The sequence below is a fragment of the Danio aesculapii genome, chromosome 20, assembly GCF_903798145.1.
Source record: "Danio aesculapii chromosome 20, fDanAes4.1, whole genome shotgun sequence".
In the NCBI taxonomy this organism is placed as follows: Eukaryota; Metazoa; Chordata; class Actinopteri; order Cypriniformes; family Danionidae; genus Danio; species Danio aesculapii.
In genome coordinates this window covers 27,511,846-27,535,271 of record NC_079454.1, presented here as the reverse complement: position 1 = coordinate 27,535,271, position 23,426 = coordinate 27,511,846, and the positions used below count along the sequence as shown (strand labels likewise).

General features: G+C 31.4%; 1 protein-coding gene across 1 annotated transcript in view; it reads left to right on the top strand.

The window, feature by feature from the left end:
* Positions 1-1,899: 1,899 nt before the first annotated feature.
* exoc2 (exocyst complex component 2) overlaps positions 1,900-23,426 on the top strand; it is a 47,392-nt gene continuing 25,865 nt past the window's right edge. The window contains exons 1-6 of the mRNA XM_056481378.1: positions 1,900-1,979; positions 10,237-10,365; positions 11,990-12,166; positions 14,445-14,571; positions 18,696-18,809; positions 18,897-19,021. Coding sequence (XP_056337353.1) covers positions 10,248-10,365; positions 11,990-12,166; positions 14,445-14,571; positions 18,696-18,809; positions 18,897-19,021 — 661 coding nt within the window. The 5' untranslated portion in view covers positions 1,900-1,979; positions 10,237-10,247. The remainder of the gene's footprint in view (positions 1,980-10,236; positions 10,366-11,989; positions 12,167-14,444; positions 14,572-18,695; positions 18,810-18,896; positions 19,022-23,426) is intronic.

The following is a 23,426-nucleotide window of genomic DNA, read 5'->3' as shown; positions in this document are numbered from 1 at the left end:
TCCAGCTGCAACCCAGTACTGGGAAACATTGTCTGTTTATCTATCTATTTAGATATAAAGTTGAAGTCAGAATTATTAGCCCCACTTTGATTTTTTTCTTTTCTTTTTTAAATATTTCCTAAATGATGTTTAACAGAGCAAGGAAATTTTCACAGTATGTCTGATAATATTTTTTATTCTGGAGAAAGTCTTATTTGTTTTATTTTGGCTAGAATTAAAGCAGTTTTTAATTTTTTATGAATCGTTTTAAGGTCAAAATTATTAGCCCCTTTAAGCTAGTTTTTTTTTCGACTACAGAACAAACCATCGTTATACAATAACTTTAATTACCCTTACCTGCTACTGACTGTTAACTAACCTAATTAACCTAGTTAAGCCTTTAAATGTCACTTTAAGCTGTATAGAAGTGTCTTGAAAAATATCTAGTCAAATATTATTTACTGTCATCATGGCAAAGATAAAAGAAATCAGCTATTAGAAATTCGTTATTAATACTATCATGTTTAGAAATGTGTTGAGAAAATCTCTCCATTAAACAGAAATTGGGGGAAAATATAAACAGGGGGGCTAATAATTAAGGGGGGCTTATAAATCTGACATCAATTGTATATCACTCTATCTATTTGTCTGTCTATTTATCTATTTAAATATATATCACTCTATCTATTTGTCTGTCTGTCTATATCATCAGCTTAGACTTATAAGGTTCAATCTGTTCTAAATGATTTTGAGATATTGAGCTTAAAAGTTTTCGCATTCTATTTAGCAAACAATATGTGACAGTTCTCTTTCATACATTAACATGACAGAGACCCTAAAAGTACTCTAAATGTAAATTATCAAAATGATCTGCAATTCACAAAATTTGGGGTAAAAAACAGCTTCTATGCAGATACAGTAGAACCTTCTAATTCTAAAAAGTCATTTTCCACTTGGAATTATAAGGTTCTGTCTGGCAGATCATTAATGGAAGCATTACTTTGCAACAAATACAATCAGTCTGCTTATTAATTTAGTAATAAAAAATTGGTGTTGGTGAACAATATGTTGATGCTTGAGAAAGATAATTTTTTTTTGCTTTCTATAACAATTATTTAATGTCTTAGGATGAATATTTTTTCTTGTTCAAATTAAGCATACAAGACTGTGCTAAATATTTTGTCCAGTGCAGATGTTAATTATATGTAATTAATATGGTAATATTTAATGAATTATATAAATTATTTTATTATATTTATTGAATTATACATCCCATGAATTAAATTAAGTATTTGCCCTTCGAGGCTTAATATCAAATTGAAAGACTTAAAGAGAACAGACAATGATCAAATGAGTTGTTTGAGTTAAGTTTAATGAACACTGAAAGATGTTTCACTGATCATATATGTAAATAATATTTCACATTTAATATATACATTTTTTAAATAACTGTTTCTTTTTCAACAATGTAAAACTTTACATTTAATGTCAAAAAATGCTTCTAAATCATCACATTTACACACATTTTTTTCAGTTTCAGGTTTCTTCTCAAATTTGAGAAGAATATTTAAACAATAAACAATACTTTAAGTTGATAAAAACGAAATGTGAGAAAATGTGCTTCCAAACATGATGTTTTAGCTGTCTTTCAATCATCAGTCACCAGATTTCTTGCAAACGCCAGCAGCTAGCACCTCAGCAGTATGTAATTTTCCTCTGTCAGCTGTCATTTGTATGCATTTACATTAAATAAACCAGAAACAGCCTGTTCCTTAAAACTGAATTACAATTTTACAATTGAGTGCATTATCTCTGACACTGCATCTCTGAGATATGCAGTGTTCGCTTGCAACTCCAACTCTGCATCCAGACACTATTGCCATTTTTGGGTCATGTTTCGGTCATGTGACTGCTCGTGTAGGCGGTGCTGCTACGCCTAAACCGGAACTATTTTTTAGAGGAAAGAAGCGTTGCATTTTCTCTTCATTGTGTTAAATAAAGTAAGTAATCGCGTTGTTTTTCTAACCCCGCTAGTAAAGAAGCGTTGTTGTTGTTATGAGGTAAAATGCTTTTCTGAATTGATTCGTTGTCGTCGCCTTACCATTGCTGTCAGATTGTTTTTAGCATTAGCCAGACTGCTATTGTCTCATCTGTCAGAGCTCCTGTTTATTTTAATGGTTTGTTTGATAACTTCACCATAATCATCATCGTCGCGATATGTGCACGGCAAATACGCTTTGTATTTACTATTATTTTGAAACCGTTCATTTTTCATTCAACGGAGAAACTGCTTCTGGTAACGCTCTCGGTCATTATAATGTTTACACACAGTAAACGTTATAACAGTATAAATTCTTCATGCAGTTTTCATGCATAATGATTTTAACGAGCTAGGAATACATATGTATCTCAAATTCGACTTGACTGGAGCCTGATAACTTGATTTTATTATGTGTAATCAGGATCATTTGTTTCATTTAGTGACAGATGTAACATCTTGTTTTGTTTTGGGGGTCTGAAAACAAAATGAGCATTCAGACATGATCTGTTTTTGCTTTCCTTCTGTCTCATCTTCAATTTTCTTTTAAATGAGTGTCAGTGTTAAATAATAGCAGCAACTTAAAATGCAACCCAGAACCCAGGCTTCATTCCTTTATATTTCTTTTGATGCTCGATACAACTGCAGCTGAAATCATAATGTATATTAAAATCAGATCATGGTTAACTCTCAGTGATGGTCCTAATGAATTGTTCGTTTTTCATCTGTTTGCTATTGAAAGCATATTTTCAGTTTTGTGTTATTTGTTGTTCATCGGCTTTGACTTTATTTCATGACACTGCAGATTGAGGTAAAGTTGGTTTTATATTTGCACATTCATTCAGTGACAGCTTGTGGCATGCTCCCTATATGGTTCACCATGGTTCTTTTAATATTCAGACTAGGGCTGCACAATATTGAAAAAAATCTGACATTGCGATATTTTGTTTTGCTGCGATATACAGTTGAAGTCAGAATTATCAGCCTCCCGTTTATTTTTTCCCCCAATTTCTGTTTAACTGAGTTTTTTCAGCACATTGTTAACCTTAAAAGTTTTACTAACTCATTTCTAATAACTGATTTATTTTATCTTTGCCTTGATGACAGTAAATAATATTTTACTAGACATTTTTAAGACACTTCTATACAGCTTAAAGTGACATTTAAAGCCTTAACTAGGTTAAATAGGTTAACTAGGCAGGTTAGGTTAATTAGGCAAGTTACTGTATAATGATGGGTTGTTCTGTAGACTATCGGGAAAAAGATTTGCTTACATTTTTTTACATTAAAAAATGTAAAACTGCTTTTATTCTAGCCGAAATGAAACAAATAAGACTTTCTCCAAATGAAACAAATATGATCAGACATACTGTGAAAATTTCCTTGCTCTGTTAAATATCATTTGGGAAATATTTAAGAAATATTCTAAAAGTGGCTTATAATTCTGAGTTCAACTATATTTTGAGATTTGAATATAATTATGATTTTTTATTTCTATTTGGAAAGGTCATTCTTTTAGATTGACTGGGGTGATCAAATGTTTTTTAAATGCAGTGCATCTGCATAAATTATAATAAAATACAAGCAAAAATGGTTTTATGGTTTTCTGGGGAGTCTAATAGTATTCGAGTAGAGAAATTGAACCATCAAATGTAAAATAACATGGTCATCATTGTATAAATAATAATAATAAAAAATATGTCTTTTATTCTTTACTTTATAGTAATGATCTAATCCTGCGGTGTGACTATTACGGATACACACATTGCGATATTGATGCTCAAACAATATATTGTTCAGCTCTAATTCAGATTAATATCACATGTAAATGTGTCTGTGAACAATGTTGTACTTTAATAGTCATTAGCTGCTAATAGGAATTTACTATTTGCAATTTGCAAAGAATACTTTTCTGAAATTTTATTATGTATAATTGTGTGTCAATGTGTCAATAGACTGCAGAACTATGTGTTGCATACACAAACGGGTAATAAACTAAAACAAAACTATATAGTGTATGGCTGCACAATATAACGTTTCAGCATCGATATCGCAATGTGTGCATTCGCAATAGTCACATCGCAGCTTCTGCAGTGCAGAGTAGGGATTATTATTGTGGATCAGAAATGAAGAATGTACAGTGTTTACATTATACATTGCATTTGATTATTCAACAGGGGCAGGACAAAATTGTGATATGCATGAGGTGGCACTTCTCGTTATATATATATTATTCTCATATATCAATTTTATTTTTAGAAATATATTGTTAACAAAAGAAACACATCTTATATCTTTTTGATTTGTTTTACCATCTTCATTTACGAATATCATGATGTATTGTGGATGGTTTTCTTGTGATATATTGCTGATATCGTGATCTGTCTTTACCAGGGGCAAAATAGCATGATAATATCTTATCGTCTTACTGTACCTGAATATATGACTACTTATTCCACTTTTATTTATTTATTATTGCAATTTCTTTGATTCACTCCTCTACAAGATTATTTTAATCAATCCAAGTTAATGATTTAATTCCAAGCAGAGCTATTAAAATCATCTGCCAAAATTGTATTGATAGCGCAATGTAAAGCGCAGCAAAATATCGCAATGTCAGATTTTTTCAATATTGTGCTACCCTACTGTAGTGTCTTAAAAAACCCCAGCTGTAATTATTTATGTATTATTTTTTGTAATTGTCAAAATGCAGTCAGTCAGTATGATGCTCTGAAGCTGAATGCTTTGTTTAGGCTCCAGCCATTATATCTGGTGGATGTGAAGTGTTGAATTGTCCTGCTGAGTGAGTGTGTGCTGTAGGTCAGAGGTCACTGTGTTTATGGAGGGGGCTGAGTGTTGATAGGAGGGTCATTGGTAATTTGTCTGAGACAAGCTCTTTATTCCATAGAGACTCTCAGGTGTCAGTCGTTTAAGCAGTCAATCACTCCCAAATGCTAAATGCCCCACAGTAAGAGTGTGCGTCTTTGACTTTGAATATTTTCACTTCCAAAACATGCTATTTTGTTGTAACTGAACAGTAGATCCCCTTTTTTCCTCTCGGTTTAAATTTTTTTGGAGATAAATTGATGGTTCTATGCTGACATTTGTAATAAATAAATGAATTATTTCATAGAAAACATTTTCATGTGATTTTGATAAAAGTTCCTGAAATTTATGATCTTTAGGTGTTTGAGCTGGAAAACAAAACAAAAAAAAATGCTGTAGAAGAACTTGTTAATGTGGGACCAGATGACCCAATTAAAGTTATATATTCTGGTTATTTACTTATTCTAGTCATTTAAACATTTATTATAAAGGTAAAATTAATTAAAATGTTTGAGTTAGTAGTTTTATAGTTTTGTCATTGCAACATTTTGTCAGCTCCTCAAAAATTTACATTCATAAAATGTTGTTACTTGGTCTTGAAGTCTTAAATCTATATAATAAATCCAGCAGTAACTCTGTCTAAACAAATGAAGAATGTTTCAAATGGTAATTAATATATTACAGTTCTTTATACATCTTTAAACAGCTCCTCTGTGGTATAATAAAAAAAAAGAGGGTCTTTGTAAGCTGCTGGTTGCATATAATGATGGTAAAAGAGGATTCTTCTTAAAAAACATAGATGGTGTAGTGCAGGTGAACTCTTTTGTAAGGTAAGAGTTCGATCATTTTTTTGCTTTCATAAGAAATTTGATCTATAAGTTTATCTGTCGATTGGAGAATTTTCAGAATATCATTTTAATGTGTTGATAAATCCTAGGCTCACTGAGGTGCATTATCACTCACCTTTGATGAACTACTGGCATAACTGTCTTGTTTTTAATGTATATTGAGTTGTTTCCATCGTTTCGTCTGTCTTTTGTACTATTTGGTCTATGTGTCTGGAATAAAGAGTGTTATTATAGGTAAACTAGAAAAACATAGCAGTTCCGTGTGTGTATTGTGAATATGCTGTTATAATGTGTAATTATATAGTTATATATGTAATATCCATCTATTTGTAGAAGTTAAAATATAGCCCTTTTTTATTTATTTCTTTTCTTTTTTGTTATATGAAGTAATAAGAAAAACCTCCTATAGTGTTAATAGGGCTTCTTTTATTTTCCAAACCACCCACTCACACCCTAAACATATAAAAATGATTTTTCAAATCAGAAATTAAATTCTCATATTATATGAGATCTTTCAAATCTATTTTTCTTTCTTTCTTTTCTTTTTTTTTCTTTCTTTCTTTCTTTCTTTCTTTCTTTCTTTCTTTCTTTCTTTCTTTCTTTCTTTCTTTCTTTCAAGGAAGGTACTTTATAGGTTATTTCTCCGTTCATTTTTCAAAAAAATGTTCATTGTCGTCTTATTGATCTTATTCTGCAATGTGGAAGTGCGCTCATTTTTGTGATTATCTTTAGAACTTTCAATTCAGTTACCTATGGGAGAAATGACTAGGAAAAATTAAATGGCAGAAAAATGTCAAACTACTTGTTCTATAAACAAATGTGTTCATGCCTATGCATAAAAGTAGAATAATGTAAAAAGAAAATATCAGTTTGCAACATCAAGAAGCTTAAACAGCTATTTTAATGCCTAAAAATCAATGGAAGTGAAAGAGACTGAGCAACTCCAGCGTTATGGATGTGACATTTGCAGTAAAATCTCTAAACATAAATTGACAGAGGAAGTATATGTTAACATTATGTTGAAACATTTCTTTATAAATTTCTAAACAACTAGCCACAGAGTTGTGGGAGCAGAAAAATATCATTCTGTAAACATTTTTTATATTTTAAATTAGGAAAATAAACATATGTTATGAATGTGATAAAGTCTGCAAGTTTACAGTATACAACATACGTGGTAGAAATTCTGTGAATTAAACTGCACATCCCAAAAGAAATAATGCTAATCAAAAGGAAAAGAGTTGGATCACTATAGAACCAACATGATTGATTTGATTTGATTTTACATTTTTGCATTTATGAGGAAAAAGCTCTGTTATGGATGTGATGGATGTGAAATTAGCACTTGTGTGACTGGTAAATCAAAAATAATTATTAGAAAACACTGACAGAGACATTTTTGAGTATTTGTAAAGCACTGGAAAATACAAACCTACACAAAAAAACACAGAAACGGTTTTGCTATTTTGGCGATAACATAATTCTTTTCATGGCAAGGTTGACAATTGCATGGAATTGCTTGACTGCAAGTCTTAAGCCAAAAAGATTCAAATGGTTGCGTTCACTCATACATGAAGAATAAGGTCAATGATATTTTCTATTTTTTATTAAAATAATGCCCTCTTCTCCTCCCCAAATATAACAAAATGTATTTTAAATCCAGTTAAATATTCACATAATAAATGTGGTTTATTAAAGTATATTTGAACTAGGCATGGGACGATAAGCATTTTCAAGGTATAGCGCGGTTTGGAAAAGTCTATTCCTATGGTATTTGTAAGATTTTTTATTTACATTTTGTTTTTTTGTTTGTTTGTTTGTTTTTTAGGACAACAGTATCTCCAGCAGAAAAGATATCCAAAGATGCCTTTGTAAAGAATTGTAAAGAAATCTGTGTTTTTGAACTAGATGAAGACAGCAGAAGTCAGTGATTCATTTGAATGATTTAGTCTGACATGTTTACTGTTCCAAAATATTATAGATGTTTCTCCACATAAAATATATTGTGTTTAAAGTTTTAGAAACAGTTTTAGTTTTTTTACCCAGACATTTAAAAAAAAGGGAATTTTTTAGAGCAGTAATCACAATACCATGAAACCATCATATTTTTATCCAAGGTTATCATACCGTCGGAATCTTATACTGGCCCTAGTTTGAACTTTAAATTTGATGTTTAATAAAATTAAAAATATGTGCAAAAAAACTAAGTAAAAACAATAACAACAACAAATATCTAAATTTCTCAAAGTGCTGACATCGCTGCAGTGAATGTATATGTCTGAGTACACTGATAGACTGAGTTTACATTATTAGTTGTGGCGGGACGTCTTCTCAATCTGCACTGTGGACTCTGTGGTCTGCTGTAGAAGTCAACCATCACCATATCCCCCTTTATCTCTCTCTCTGGCCCATACCAGAGACCACACAGACACAGAAACACACCCTCTCAGACCACACAGAGACAGCCACGGGGTCATGCATGCAAACCACCCTGGAGCTGTCAGTCTTGAGCTCCGTCTGAGTGTTTGTAAATGAGAGAACGTTTGTGACGGCGAAAAAGCCGATGTCTGAGCTACCGTACTAGTAATATTGCATGTTAGAGCTGCACGCTTCTGGATAAACTGAGAAGAATCTATTTTTGTTTGTTTGATATAGAGAGATCATGGGTCTCCCATGATTTAGAATACGCTGTAAAAAAAATCTTAAACTAATCAGGGCTGCGTTTCCGAAAACCATCGTCAAACATTTAAGGCCTCAAGTTCCGTCATGACAAACATAGTTCATTGATTTAGTGTTTATCAAATCCGTCGTTCCAATGAACATTCGCAAACTGCGTCGCAAATATGCTTGCAACTGCACCTCTGGAGCTGTAGTAAGAAGCATAGTTCCTGGCTGTGTTCTATTCAGTTATCCCCCCTATGCACCTATTCGTTTAGAACATTCTAACATTTACACTTGGAATGATTTTTTTTTAAAGCATTAAAGTCATCTCTCTTAGGTGTAATTCGTTTTCAAAGTATTTTTACAGTTCAGTTTCAGCGATCTTCATGTTGAAAATTGCGTTGTCTTTGTAGTGCACTTTGGAAACATTGATGTCATTTTGAACGAAGCCGTGGCTCATGACGAAAGCTATAGGTGACCTCTGATTTAAAAGCGGAATTTGCTTTATGTCTCCAAAGCTTGTGAAAACAAAAAACATAGCAGACGTTAATGTTTCTAATTTATAGTAGGTTATTTATTAAGTATCTGTACTGTATATCACATGGGCCTGTTGGTTAGAACATTTCTGCAGTGGTTTGCATGTGTCAGTCCTATTTAATAATAATAATCATCATCATCATTATTAATTTTATTATTAAAGTAGGATTTTTTCAGTTTCTAATAAAAAATAAATATTAAATTTCATTTCTTTCATTATTTATTTTATGATTTATATATGAGATTAAAATAGCCGTGTTAGCTTTTGTAAGTGATTTTACGTTTTAGAATAGAATATGTAATGTTCTCAATAATATTTGTAAAGGAAACACAGGCCCTATATGTGCCATTTACATATATTTCAATTCAAATGAAAAACGAGTGCATGTTTTTATCAAAACACACATATATATATATATATATATATATATATATATATATATATATATATATATATATATATATATATATATATATATATATATATATATATATATTTATATATTATTATTATTATTATTTTTATTTATTTTTTAATGCGTGTGCATGTAAAACTATAATTTTCTACAATATCAAGTTGTTACCACCGTGTTTAGAGCATTATAATGGGCATTTTATGTCATAACTAACGTGGTTCAAACGATGGATCTGCGACAGAGCAACTACGGTTTTGGGGAAACACTCGTCACTAAGTCATTCTTTTCCCAAACAATGCAAACAAAAATCTCAATTTAAATGAATAACACAAAAACTTTTTCTTAAAGACAGAAGAAGCTCTGGTCAGAATCCCTATTCAGTGACAAATACATTTTTAGAAGTCGCTTGCTATTTATTGGTGTAACAATGTAAATGCTACAGTCTCAGAAATAAAGGTACTGAATAAAAGTACTGTCACTGAAGTGGTACCTTCTCACAAGGTACATATTTGTACTTTAAAGGGTTCATATAGATACCTCAAAGCTATATATTAGTACCTAAAAAATTCAAGTGGTACAATTTGTACTTTTTAGGTACTACTGTTTACCCTTGAGGTATTAATACGGACCCTTTAGTTACAAATGCATACCTTTTGAAAAGGGACCACCGCAGTTACTGCTCTTGAGTCTTTATTTCTGAGAGTGTAGCAACATTCTTTAAAACTTGCTTTTAAATGGTGGTTGATTGCTATTGTAGACATCAGTGCTTATATCCCAACAATAAACTATTACCCCAGTAGCTAAATAAATAGCAATATATGCTAAATAATAAAATGGTTGAAAAGACCAAAGACTGAAGCTGTTTCAACCATACATTATGACTGCTTTTTCTGGGTAACTCGTCTTAACTAAAACACTTTGTCTCATTTAGGTGTGTGAAGGATGTCTCGGGCCCGCCAGCCTCCCTTGGTGACGGGTATCTCACCCAATGAGGGTGCGCCTTGGACCAAAGTTACCATTCGAGGGGAGAACCTGGGCACCGGACACAATGATCTGATTGGTAATAAACATGCACATGATAATATACAGTTGAAGTCAGAAATTTTTTTCTTGTTTTAATATTTCCCAAATGATGTTTAACAGAGCAAGGAAATTTTCACAGTATGTCTGATAATATTTTTTCGTCTAGAGAAAGTCTTATTTGTTTTATTTCAGCTAAAATAAAAGCAGTTAAAAAATTTTATGAACCATTTTAAGGTCAAAATTATTAGCCCCTTTAATCTATATATTTTTTTCAATAGTCTACAGAATAAACCATCATAATACAATAACTTGCCTAATTACCCTAACCTGCCTAGTTAACCTAATTAACCTAAATGTCACTTTAAGCTGTACAGAAGTGTCTTGAAAAATATCTAGTCAAATATTATTTACTGTCATTATGGCAAAGATAAAAGAAATCACTTATTAGAAATAAGTTTTCTAAACATAATAGTTTTAATTTGTGTTGAAAAAAAATCTTCTCTCCGTTAAACAGAAATTTGGGAAAAAATAAACAGGGGGGCTAATAATTCTGAGTTCAACTGTACATGCACAACTGCAAGTAACAGATACATCAACCCTTGAAAAAAATTAACATTGAAAATTTTTGTGCCGGTAAGATTTAGTTAAAGAATGAAATTACTACTTTTATTCAGGAAAGACCCATTAAATTGACAACAAATGGCAGAAAATACTTTTTAAGATAAAAAAATATATAAATACTTTTTGTTTGAACATTTAAAAAATCCTGAAAAAAATCAAAGTCTTTTTTTAACGTAATTATTAAAATTGTTTTGTAAGCACCAAATCGTATCACGTGACAATGAAGACTGGAATAATGATGCTGAAAATTCAGTTTTACAATCACATGAATAAATTGAAATTAAATAGAAAATGTTTACTTTTATGTAATTATTAATTATATTATATTATATTATATTATATTATATTATATTATATTATATTATATTATATTATATTATATTATATTATATTATATTATATTATATTATATTATATTATATTATAATTAAGCAGCAATAAAATATTGCCATGAAGTTTGGTGACAATTACCTGACCTGAACAACAACACACATGAAGTTGCATGGCCATATTTTATTGCTGGTTAATTATAATGTAATAATATAATATAATATAATATAATATAATATAATATAATATAATATAATATAATATAATATAATATAATATAATATAATATAATATAACACTTTCATTCCAATCTATACATAAATAAATTTAATTCTGTGTCATTAGTTTGTAAGAGAAGTCTTTGTATGTTAGCTTGCTTATTTTACTTAATTACGTCCATTTAAGTGTGCATTATTGTAAGAGCTGTAGTTTAAACCACACACTTTCCATTGCTGTGTGTGTGTGAATGTTTCCATTTTGACTTGAGAAAACACAGAATCCTCAAACTTTGTGGATAATGACCGAATTGTTTGCTAACAATTATTTTGGGAAATGCACCCCAGAGCTACGAAAAGAAATCTGATTAAATGGCTTGATTGGCTCTGGACCGTCAGATTAAATTAAGTGGGATTATATATTGGACATGAGATGAGCCAGAATTGTCTGTTTAATTCACTTCATGTGGTCTTCGTTGATCTCCCACACCGCAGGTCTGTCCATCTGTGGTCATAACTGTTTGCTGACAGCAGAATGGATGTCTGCTAGCAAGATAGTGTGTCGAGTGGGTCCTGCTAAAGATGACAAAGGCGAGATCATCGTCACCACCAAAAGCGGAGGCAGAGGGACGTCCACTGTCTCCTTCAAACTGCTCAAACCAGAGAGAATCGGTGAGGACAAACTCTCAGTGCCTTCAAACACACATATACACTCTCACATATTTAGCCTGTTAATCTTAAACTGTTTGTTCCTAATGCTAGGTTGTAACTAGGCACGGTCCTGTATAAGATTCTGACGATATCCTTGGATAAAAAATATCAGTTACATAGTGTCATGGTATTGTGACTACTGCTCTAAAATATCTTCTTTTTAAATGTCTCAGTAAAAAACAACAACTTTTTGTTGCAAATAAAGGAAATCACTGCACTATTCAGGTCCGTGCTTGGATGTTAGTGCATAAGTGATTGGATTTTTAAATATTAGCTGAATCATGGGCTGACCAGTAGCTTTTAATGTGGATGCTCCTTTACTGCTGGGCATACTGTTGTCCTAAATAAATAAATAAATAAATAAATAAATTAAAAATAAATAAATAAATAAATAAATAAATGAATGAATGAATGAATGAATGAATGTCTTTTTTACAACTCGCAAAAAAATAAAACTTTACATATACAACAGTAACGGTTTAACAGAACATTTTAGTGGTTTTGTAACCTTGCCTGTTTCAAACAGGATATCGTCCCATACCTAGTTGTAACTGTCAAGGTTATTATAATTTAGCTTTTTTTAATTATTTTTTATTTCGATACAATTTATTTCTGTAAATTTCAGTTTGTTTTAGTTTTTCATTTTAGTTGAAATTTATTAATGGTTTGTTGTGTTTAGTTTTATTTTGTGAACACGTTTCTATTTAGTTTTTATGTATTTAGTCTATATTATTGTTATATTTAGTTTGAGTTTTATTTGATTTAGTTATCAGAGCATATCCACTCTTGACCCAAGCAAAGTTTAGCGTTTGCGCTGCTCACATTAATTTATGTGCAAACCTCTCAGTAATAAAAATAATATAAGTGTTAGAACAAACTAATTCGAACAATCCAAAACCATACAAATGCAATAAATAAAATTAAAATAAAAAAAGAATTCTTTATATTGAATATCATACTGTATAGTTAATCATGCATAATTTACTTTTAATGACAAATGAAGACAGGATAGAACACATGTTGTGATTTTTTTGAAAAGATGTTTTTGTATATTATCTTGCTCTTGACTGATGTGTTTGGCTGTAAAAGCGCCATCTACAGGTACTTTTATTTTTAAGAGTCACAAGTCAGATTTTATGCCACAGAACCAATTCTTATAAATTCTAAAAAAAAAAAAAAACATTGATTGATTTAGCTAATTATTATTTTACTTCAGTTTGTTTTTCAGTGACTGTTGTTAGTTTAGTTTCGTTTTAGTTGATCATTTCTTATGATTTTTATTTTATTTCAGTTAATGTAAATGTTTTTTGGCCAATAGTTGTAGTGTTAGTTTTAGTTTTGATTTATTAAAATAACCTTGGTAACAGTAGAAATGTTCTCTTTTTGGTATACATATTTAATAAACAAATGCTCTTTGGTTGGTAAATAAATTGATAGGAAATTCAAAAATAAATAATAAAAAAAAATAGCATAATACTGCAATCGGTCAAGAGGTTAAATAATAGTATTTCTCTAATGAATTATGCCTAGTAAAAGAATTACATAATCAAATTCTAGTGTGCAAAACTGCCTTATGTTTTATTTACAGTTTGTGCATTTTTTTAAAATTTATTAAATGTTATATTTAGTTTTTTTGGTCACACTACAAGGTTTCATTAGTTTATGTTAGTGAATCCATATAATAATGAACAATACTTTTACATCATTCATTAGTCATATAGTTCAACATTTACTACTGCAATATTAAAATGCTAATTTAAGCTTGTTAACGTCAGTTAATGCACTTTGAGTTAACATGATCTAACAATGAAGTTAACTTTATTTCCATTAACTAATGTTAACAAAGATCAAGAAATACTGGAAAAAAAAAAGGAATTGTTCATTGTTCTTGTTAGCAAATACATCAACTAACATTAAGTAATGTAGCCTTATTGTAATGTGCTATCAGTTTTTCTCTTATGCTGTTTCAAAAATGTACTGAACCGTGATTTTACACGGACATGCATATCAAACCGTCATTTTTGGTTGGCATTAAATCCCGACTTGATAAACTTGACAATTTTTTTTTGCATTATCTGCACAATGTTGTGGATATAAACATGCTCAATTTTCCTCATAGGCAAAATAATTCAGTTTGATTGATCGCACACCCTCTTTTAAATACACACATGGTCTTTGAAGATGGCAGAAGATTTCAAGTGCCCGACGCATGAGAATGCTCATGTTTCTGTGTGTTTAGGCATTCTGGATCAGTCTGCGGTCTGGGTTGATGAGTTGAATTACTATGACATGAGAACCGATCGGAACAAAGGAATCTCTCCTCTCTCTCTGAGGCCGGCAAACCCTTTAGGCATCGACATAGACAGGTACAGAGACGTTCACAAGCAAATTTGTGTTGTCCTCTCATGAACTTACAAAGTATTGCATTTACACTTACAAATATGCCCACACATCGCTGTACTCGACTTACAGACACACACACACACACACACACACACACACACACACACACACACACACACACACACACATACACACACACACATGTGCTTCATTTCTGACTGTCTGATTAAAACACACTCTCACAAAGACCAAAACAAATGCATTTCCACACACACTTCACCCCAAAAGCACTGCTCTGTGTTTATAGAAGTGGACTGCTGTGTTTATAAGGAAGGAGGTTCAGTAGAAAGTAGAAACAGCCTATTGTGTGTATGTCTTCTACCTGGGTGATGTCATTGGTTCAACATTTCCTTCGATAGGAAGTGAAACTCTTCCTTTCCCTGACCTCTGCAGCACCGCTGACCTTTTACTTAGTTATATCTGTATATTGAGATCCAAAGTCTGGAGTCTGTTTAATATGAAAAAAATAAATAAAATGCTAATTTATGTTTATTAATACTTCATATAATTGAGCTAAACTACAGCAAAACAATAATTTGTGGAAAACAGTTATGTAATTTAGTTATCATTCACTGCAAAAATTCTTTTCTTACTTAGATATGTTCTCTTGTTATCGTAATTAGTAAATCAAGAAGCATTTTCTAGACTAGCAAAAATATTGTCTTGTTCTAAGAATAATATGTTAAAATGAAGTGAGAAAACTGATTCCTGTGACGCTCCAGAGACAGAAGAGTCTTCGCTGAGGCCAGCTTCCAGTCTCCGCCACTGAGACTGCCGCTCTGCACAAGACGTTTGGCCAGCGGAGAAATTAATATGATCGTGCCCAACTGAGCCTGGTTTCTCTCAAGGTTTTTTTTCTTCACTTCCGCCATTTAGTTTTTTCCCTCTCTGCTGTCGCCACTGGCTCTCATGGTTCGGGGTCTATAGAGCTGCATATCGTTGGATTTGCTCTTCAGTATTTGGACTCTCAGTAGTGATTATTAAACCACACTGAACTGAGCTAAAACTGAACTGAACTTAAACACTACAAACTGAACTACACTGTTCCCATTTACTATGACCTTTTATGTGAAGCTGCTTTGACACAATCTACATTGTATAAGCGCTATACAAATAAAGGTGAATTGAATTGAATTGAAAAATAATCAGCAAATGGGGTAAGACAAATAATCTTATGTCAAAATGAAAAACAAGATTTATTTAGCTTGTTTCATGGAAAATCACTTAATTTTGACATTATTTCTTAAAACAAGACAATATGTTTTGCTTGTCTGGAAAATGCTTCGTGATTTCAGAATTTGTAGATATTTTGGACTAGAAACAAGACAAAAACCTTAAAATAAAAAATGTTTTTCATACTATTTTAATTATTGCAGTTTAAATTGTTTTATTTTTCACTTTAAAATGTGATTCATTCCTATTAGGAAAGATGATTTTCCAGAATCAGTACTCTAGTCTTCAGTCTTCTTTTATGATATATTTGAAATCTTTTTAAAATCCTGTGCTCAAAACACATTTATTATTGCCAGTGATAGTTTTGTGGAAGTTAAACAGTTATGAATAGTTTAAAATAATTTATTTTTCAAAATACAAATAACATATTTAAAAAATTGCCAGTTTTAACGCATAAGTGGTCTATTAAAAGTCTTTATTTTTAACCTGCACAGAAAAAACTGCTCAATTTTTCACTAAGAAATTACTAATGAATTGCATGCTGAATAACCAATAATCCAACACAGAATTAACCATGAGCTTTTGAAACCTAGAAAATCAAAAATAGTATTTTCTAGGGCTGCACAATATTAGGAAAAAACTGACATTGCGATATTTTATTTTTATACGATACATATTGCGATATTGTATATAATTTCACTAGATGAAAATAATAGCCATTTGGAAGGAATTTACATAATTGATTATAATGATTTTGTAGAGTACATCTACATTCAATATAATAAACCAATCAAAAGTATTGATAAGAACAGTAGAGCAAAGATATAAATAATAAAAAAAACAACAGATGTTTTTTTTTTTTTTTTTTCGGGGAGTCTAGCAGTATTCAGCTACAAAAAACTGAGTAATCAAATGTAAAATAACTAGTTTTCGTTGTGTATATATACTTAAATACGATTAATCTTTCTCAAAGTTAGAAACATTATAATTTCTTGTGCATAAATGCTTTAATGCAGACTATGTTCCATACACTTTCCGCTCTTCCGCACACTCAAACAACCACTCCTCCGTCATTGAAAGCCAGATAAGCATATTGTGCGATCATTCTCAAGGTGAATACCTACTGCACAATCCAAATTTAGATTGATGTCTTTTGGACCAGTAGTTTTTGAGAAAAGAGTACCACTTTACATGTGTACGGGAGATGGTAGGTATTAACGGTGTTGGCGCATAACTTCAGTTCACAGGGCAATGGTCATTGTTTGAAGACTTATTGAAAACTTATGTCAGAATATACTTTTATTGTATTTAACTTGCAGTTAATGTTAAATTGAATATCTTTTTATGAAAGTTTGCAATAAAAGAACCTTATAATTTTTTAAGTTTTAGAGCATGCTTATTTTATTACAGCGTGACCATTTAAAATATTAAAACATTAAATTCATGCAAGTTAACGCTAACTTAACTGACCTTTCATGAATATAAACATCATCAATGCCCAAAGATGACGGGCAAATATTGTTTGAAGCCTGTCTCTCAGGCTCTCTCTGGTGGAGAGTTGCACCGTGGTTATCATCTTCCACAACTGGTGTTTAAACACAGTTGAAGTCAGAATTGTTAGCCCCCTTTGAATTTTTTTTTCTTTTTTAAATATTTCACAAATTATGTTTAACAGAGCAAGAAAATTTTTACAGTATGTCTGCTAATATTTTTTCTTCTGGAGAAAGTCTTACATGTTTTATTTCGGCTAGAATAAAAGTAGTTTTTAATTTTTAAAAAAACATTTTAAGGTCAAAATTATTAGCCCCTTAAACCTATTTTTTTCCCAGATAGTCTACAGAACAAATAATCGTAATACAATAACTTGCCTAATTACCCTAACCTGCCTAGTTAACCTAATTAACCTAGTTAAGCCTTTAAATGTCACTTTAAGCTGTGTAGAAGTGTCTTGGAAAAATATCTAATCAAATATTATTTACTGTCATCATAGCAATAATAAAATAAATCAGTTATTAAAACTATTATGTTTTAGAAATGTGTTGAAAAAATCTTAACAGGGAAAAAAATAATCAGGGAGGCTAATAACTCAGGGGGGCTAATAATTCTGACTTCAACTGTATCCTCATTTCAAAGCATTTATTCAACAAAAAGTTATTTATTTAACAATTTGTGATGACATGATATTCATTTCAAAAACTCTGTAATACTGTGTTATGCATAAATTAAAATCAAATGCATATTTACCTTCCTCTAAATGTCTCCCCTCCCAAGCGACACTCGCACCTTAAGATGCCCACTGTTCATTTTCAAGCTCTTTGGGTGGACGTAGCAAACTTACAGATTTTTTTTGGAAACATTTGGTAAGAGAGTCTCTCTTGTGATCGGGGATGAAAGAGTGTGAGACAAAGACTTCACAGATATATAGCTTGTCTACGACCCGTATGTATTTATTCAGAGATTGGTGTTAAAAGGTAATATGTACGGAGCATCGTTGTGTACAGAATATGGTTAGTCTATGTTAAACTCTTACACAATCACACACCTTAAAAAACACAATCATCTGTAGCTCCTGGTTAACTATAATCTTGATTCGACATTGCAGATCCTGCGATGTGACTATTGCAGATGCGCATATTACGATATATGCTGAAACGATATATTGTGCAGCTCTAGTATTTTCTCATAAAACAAACTTGATTAATCAATTGCACCTTTGAAAAAAATAATAACTGAGTCATATGAATTCCATCTGTGTATTCTGTACCACATCATAACACACAGTGGCTTATGTAATGCTGTTTGTATATGAAAAGGCTGTCTGCTTTTGCCCTGTGGTCTACACAGCATTGTGGAGCAGATGCTCTGTGATTTCTGTGTGTGTGTACTGTATGTGTGTGTGTCTTCTGTTCATCAGAGGGAAGGTTCCTCTGAAGGATCTGGAGAACATGTTTCCTGGAATGAGCGGCGATTTCACCAGTGAGAATTTCTCTGCCACCTGGTACCTGATCGAGAACCATTCTTCAACCAGGTCGGTCTGCGTACCATTCATCCTTCAATTAGTCAGCCTAAATAGATGTATGTGTGATGTGATTTGTTGTGTTTGGTGCTGTTGTAGTTTCGAGCATCTGCGTGCGGGAGTGGGGAATCTGAAGAAACAGGCCAGTAAGAAGAACGAGGGCAGTCTGGCATACGTGAAAGGGGGTCTCAGCACTTTCTTTGAGGCTCAGGATGCTCTCGCAGGTATGTGTTAAGGATGATGTGAGTAATTGTTTAAAAAAATGACATGAAATTGCATACATTTACAAAAATAAAACTGCAGCATTTCTGAAAGAAACAGAGTATTTAGTGGGAATGTGTAGGGATATTTGGGAGACACGTGGAGACATGTTTGGGAGATTGTGTTTGGGAAGATTTTGTTGGAATTTTTATTTTAAAATGCATTCATCTTGTAAATGGAATACTGTAATGATCATGGGAGGTCCAGAATTTCATTTGAGCCATAAAAAGTAGAGTAAAGAAATTTGAATTGAGAAAAGTGATGTTTTATTGGGATGGGCTGTTCAGCAGTGACTTCGAGGCCTTCCACTGCCAGTGTCAGCATTTGAAGGCATCAAGATTAGGTTAGATTAGATTAGATTCAACTTTATTGTCATTACACATGCAGGGAAACAAAATGCAGTAACAAATAGTATCATTCTCAAATTTGGACATGTATTTAAATAAATAACTGAAAATTAATTTCAGAATATGCTGGATTTAATAACTGAATGTTCTTCATAGTTTACACATTTTATTAACGATGAAATTTATTTATTTATTTATTTATTTATTTATTTATTTATTTATTTATTTATTTATTTATTTATGTCATTTGTTTCTTTGTAAAAAAATGCTGTGAAATTGTAATTTCTTCCCAATTAAATGTTTAGGATTTGATATAAATAGAAATAATAGATAGAAATGTATATTCAATAAAAAAAATTTTGTGTTGGAGATTTTCAGAATTTCTATCAATTTTACAGGAATCAAAATCCTACTAATCCTACTATTCAGTTTGTCCAGTTAATGTTATGCAAATTAGGCAAATTAATGTAATTAATGTTTTTTCATTATTCAAGAAACATTATTTATTGGACTGTTTTGCGTTTGTTGAATTTTTTTTTAATAAAGTACTCACTTAAAGAATTGTTTCTTAAACTTTTTGCCAGAAAACTTTGTAGAATTTTTAATCCTATTTTAATGTAAAAAGTCTAATCTAACACGACTTGTGTTTATTTGTGAGTCTGAATGCTTTTTATTGTGTTTATTATATTTGTAGTATTCTAAATAGTTTTTTTTGCCAATGAAGCTGACTTTGCATTAAATAAGAGACGATATGATACATTATGATTCATAACTATGTGATATGATGTATGATATGATACGATACAATTTGATATGATACATAAAATTAGTTTAAGCCATCTTGTGGCTTCCTTGGAAGTTAGCTTCTGTCCAGAGATAAATCCACAATATATGATTGTGAAAAAAGCTCTAATTAACATATTGAACTCTATTTTGACAATCTATTTGCAAAGAGCAAAGTGCAGGGCGCAAAAGCATTAAGGGCGTGTCCGAATCCACTTTTGCTATTTTAAGGATGGAAAAATCCGCTTTGTGCCGTGGCACATGGTCTTACAGGGTTGAGCTTATTCTCTTAATGAGTTATAGGTGTGTTTTGAGAATAAACCAATCAGAGTCTCATCTCCCATTCCCTTTAAGAGTCAGTTGCGTTGCGCCATGGTGCATTTGCTATTTACATGGCGGACTTTGTAAGTGTAAAATCTGAACGCTTCACTAGTGAGAAAACAGTTAAACAGAGCATCTACAGGCGAGAATTAGAGCCTCCTCATTATTTACTTTCATTTTCACTCTCGTGGATAGGGAAATGTGTTGTACCCACAGACATCTATTAGCCTATACATAATTAATTTTGTTTATTAAGCGCAAAGATTTGTTTCAAAACTATTTCTAAATTCAGTTCTAATTTCCAGCAAACAAATAAATGTACAATAATAACGAAGTGTGCTCAAAAAACTGAATTATATCCAAATACACATGCTATGACCCATATGGTCCAAAACCTGACAGGTGGACAAATCTAAGCTTGTTTTTCATAAAAAAATATATAAATATGCATAAAATAAATAATACTACTAATAATAATAACATTATACAAAAGCAAACTGTTATGAATAAACTGAAAAAGCCCCCCGATATGAAGAAGGCATGGGTGGTTTTTTATATTTATGTAGGCTAGAAAATAGTATTTTTTGTAATATTTTAATCCTTTAATTCTTTTTCATTTGTAAAGATATTTGTGTATTGCTGTACACCCTGTGTGTATTAAGCAATGTTTAAGCGAGGCACACAACTAACGCGCTCTGCGCTGGACTTTAGACTAGCTTTGATCTGATCTATTGAACCGTCTATTTAAGTTCCTCAAAATAGCAACACGCCAGCAATGCGCCGCAACACGCCTCCTTTTTTAGATCAGAATGCCTATGGGCGCACATATGAGCGCAAATGCATTTGTTATTTAAACAGCATGGTGTAAAACGTCAAAACGGCTCTTGCGCCGAGCTGAAACTAGCAAATAAAAATTTCGTTGTGCATTGCACTGGGTGTATGATAGGGCCCATTTATTTAGATATTTATTAAAATTGGAAAGTTAAATTACTTGTGCATAGCCTGGTTTTAGACTTTTTTTTTGTATACTGTTTTGGCACAATCGACTATCCCTAAATCAAGACAAATTGAACTCATAAAAAGTCCTGTTAAAATTTTTTATCAAAATACGTGACCTTATTTATTGAGCAGTAGACAATACAAATACTAGATTTGACCAAATGATATGCTTGGCCTTTTCATTCAACTTGTTCCTCTTCACGCTTCACTGTTCACAGTTGTATGTGTCCTTAAACTGCCCTGATCAGAGGTCAGTGTCACAGTGCACACTCTATTTTCAAATCTGTCTGTGTGTACAGGACTGGTCTGGGGTCACTTGTCTTGAGACAAACAGAGCGGCTATTCTTAGCACTGTGTGTCTGTCTGATTGACAGGCGCTGGGACGGATAACAAGGCGTGGTTGTCATAATGTTTAGATGAGGTTGTAATAAGGTTGTCATTGTGCTGAGAGGAAACGAGAGAGCAGCAAACGGAAGCTGCGCTGATTCCCAGAGAAGACTCCCAAAACTTAGCCGCTAGAAGTCAAAACATACTTTTAGAGACAGAGGAAGCCAAGCACACAGGAGGTTAGCCATGACGTCGTTGTGTACTGAAGTCTCCACAATCCAGATGTGCACGGGGGAAATAGACTTTTAGGTTTTGTGTGTCAAGGTTTATCTTCCAATCTAAATCTGCTTTATATATTTATGCTATATGTATGTTTCTAATCGAAAGGAAGTCTTTTCCTCTACAAGGGTGCAATAATTTCATCAGAAATGCTATAAATACATTATTGTAAAATATTATTTAGATGTATTATAACTTTTCCATTATCAGATTATATTATAATTATATTCTCAGATTATTTTAGATATTAATATGTTCCTGTGATTCAAAGGTGAAGTTACTTCAGTATTCAGTGAAACTATGCTTAGAAAATCATTCGAAAATGCTGATTTCCTTTTTTTATTGGTACTCTTAATTATAATACATATATTATAATATAATATATAATAATTATCATTAATAATAATTCTTGTTTTAATGTTTGATTCCTATAATTCGTATAATGGTAAAGAATTCTTATGATTCCTATACTCTTAAAGAATAATTATGAGTCTTATAATTAACGTTTAATGTCTTAAATTGTACTTTTTAATGGTATTTCTACAGAAATATGAAGCTTTTTTGATAATGATCAATTCTTCTTGAGTGTCAGATCATCATATTAAGATCATCATATTAAATGATTTATAAAGGATGGTGTGACACTGAAATTACTGGAGTAATTATGCTGAAAAAGCAGATTAAATAACAGGAATAAATTACATTTTAAACTGCATTAAAAACAAATAAGATATTTTAAATTGTAATAATATTTCACAGTTTTACAGCTTAAAAGAAGCCTTGCTGAGTAAAATAGACTTCTTATAAAGCATCAAAATATCTTACTGATCCCAAACCTTTGAGTTTTATTAGTGTAAATGTGCTTTAGACTGACCACCACTGGTGAAATCTGATATTTAAAAAAAAATCAAATAGATTTTTAAAATGTAATATATTCAGGTTTATCTTATGGTGTCACACAAGCCTTAATTATCATTTAAGAGGTCTTCAATGATAATAGTGGAACAACAACACTATTTATAGACATACTGTAGTTTAGATTTCAATTTTCCGGTTTTATATATATATATATATATATATATATATATATATATATATATATATATATATATATATATATATATATATATATATATATAGTTGAAGTCAAAATTATTAGCCCCCCTGTTTATTTTTTTCCCAAATTTCTGAGAGAGATTTTTTTTCAGCACATTTCTAAACATAATAGTTTTAATAATTCATTTCTAATAACTGATTTATTTTATCTTTGTCATGATGACAGTAAATAATATTTGACTAGACATTTTTCAAG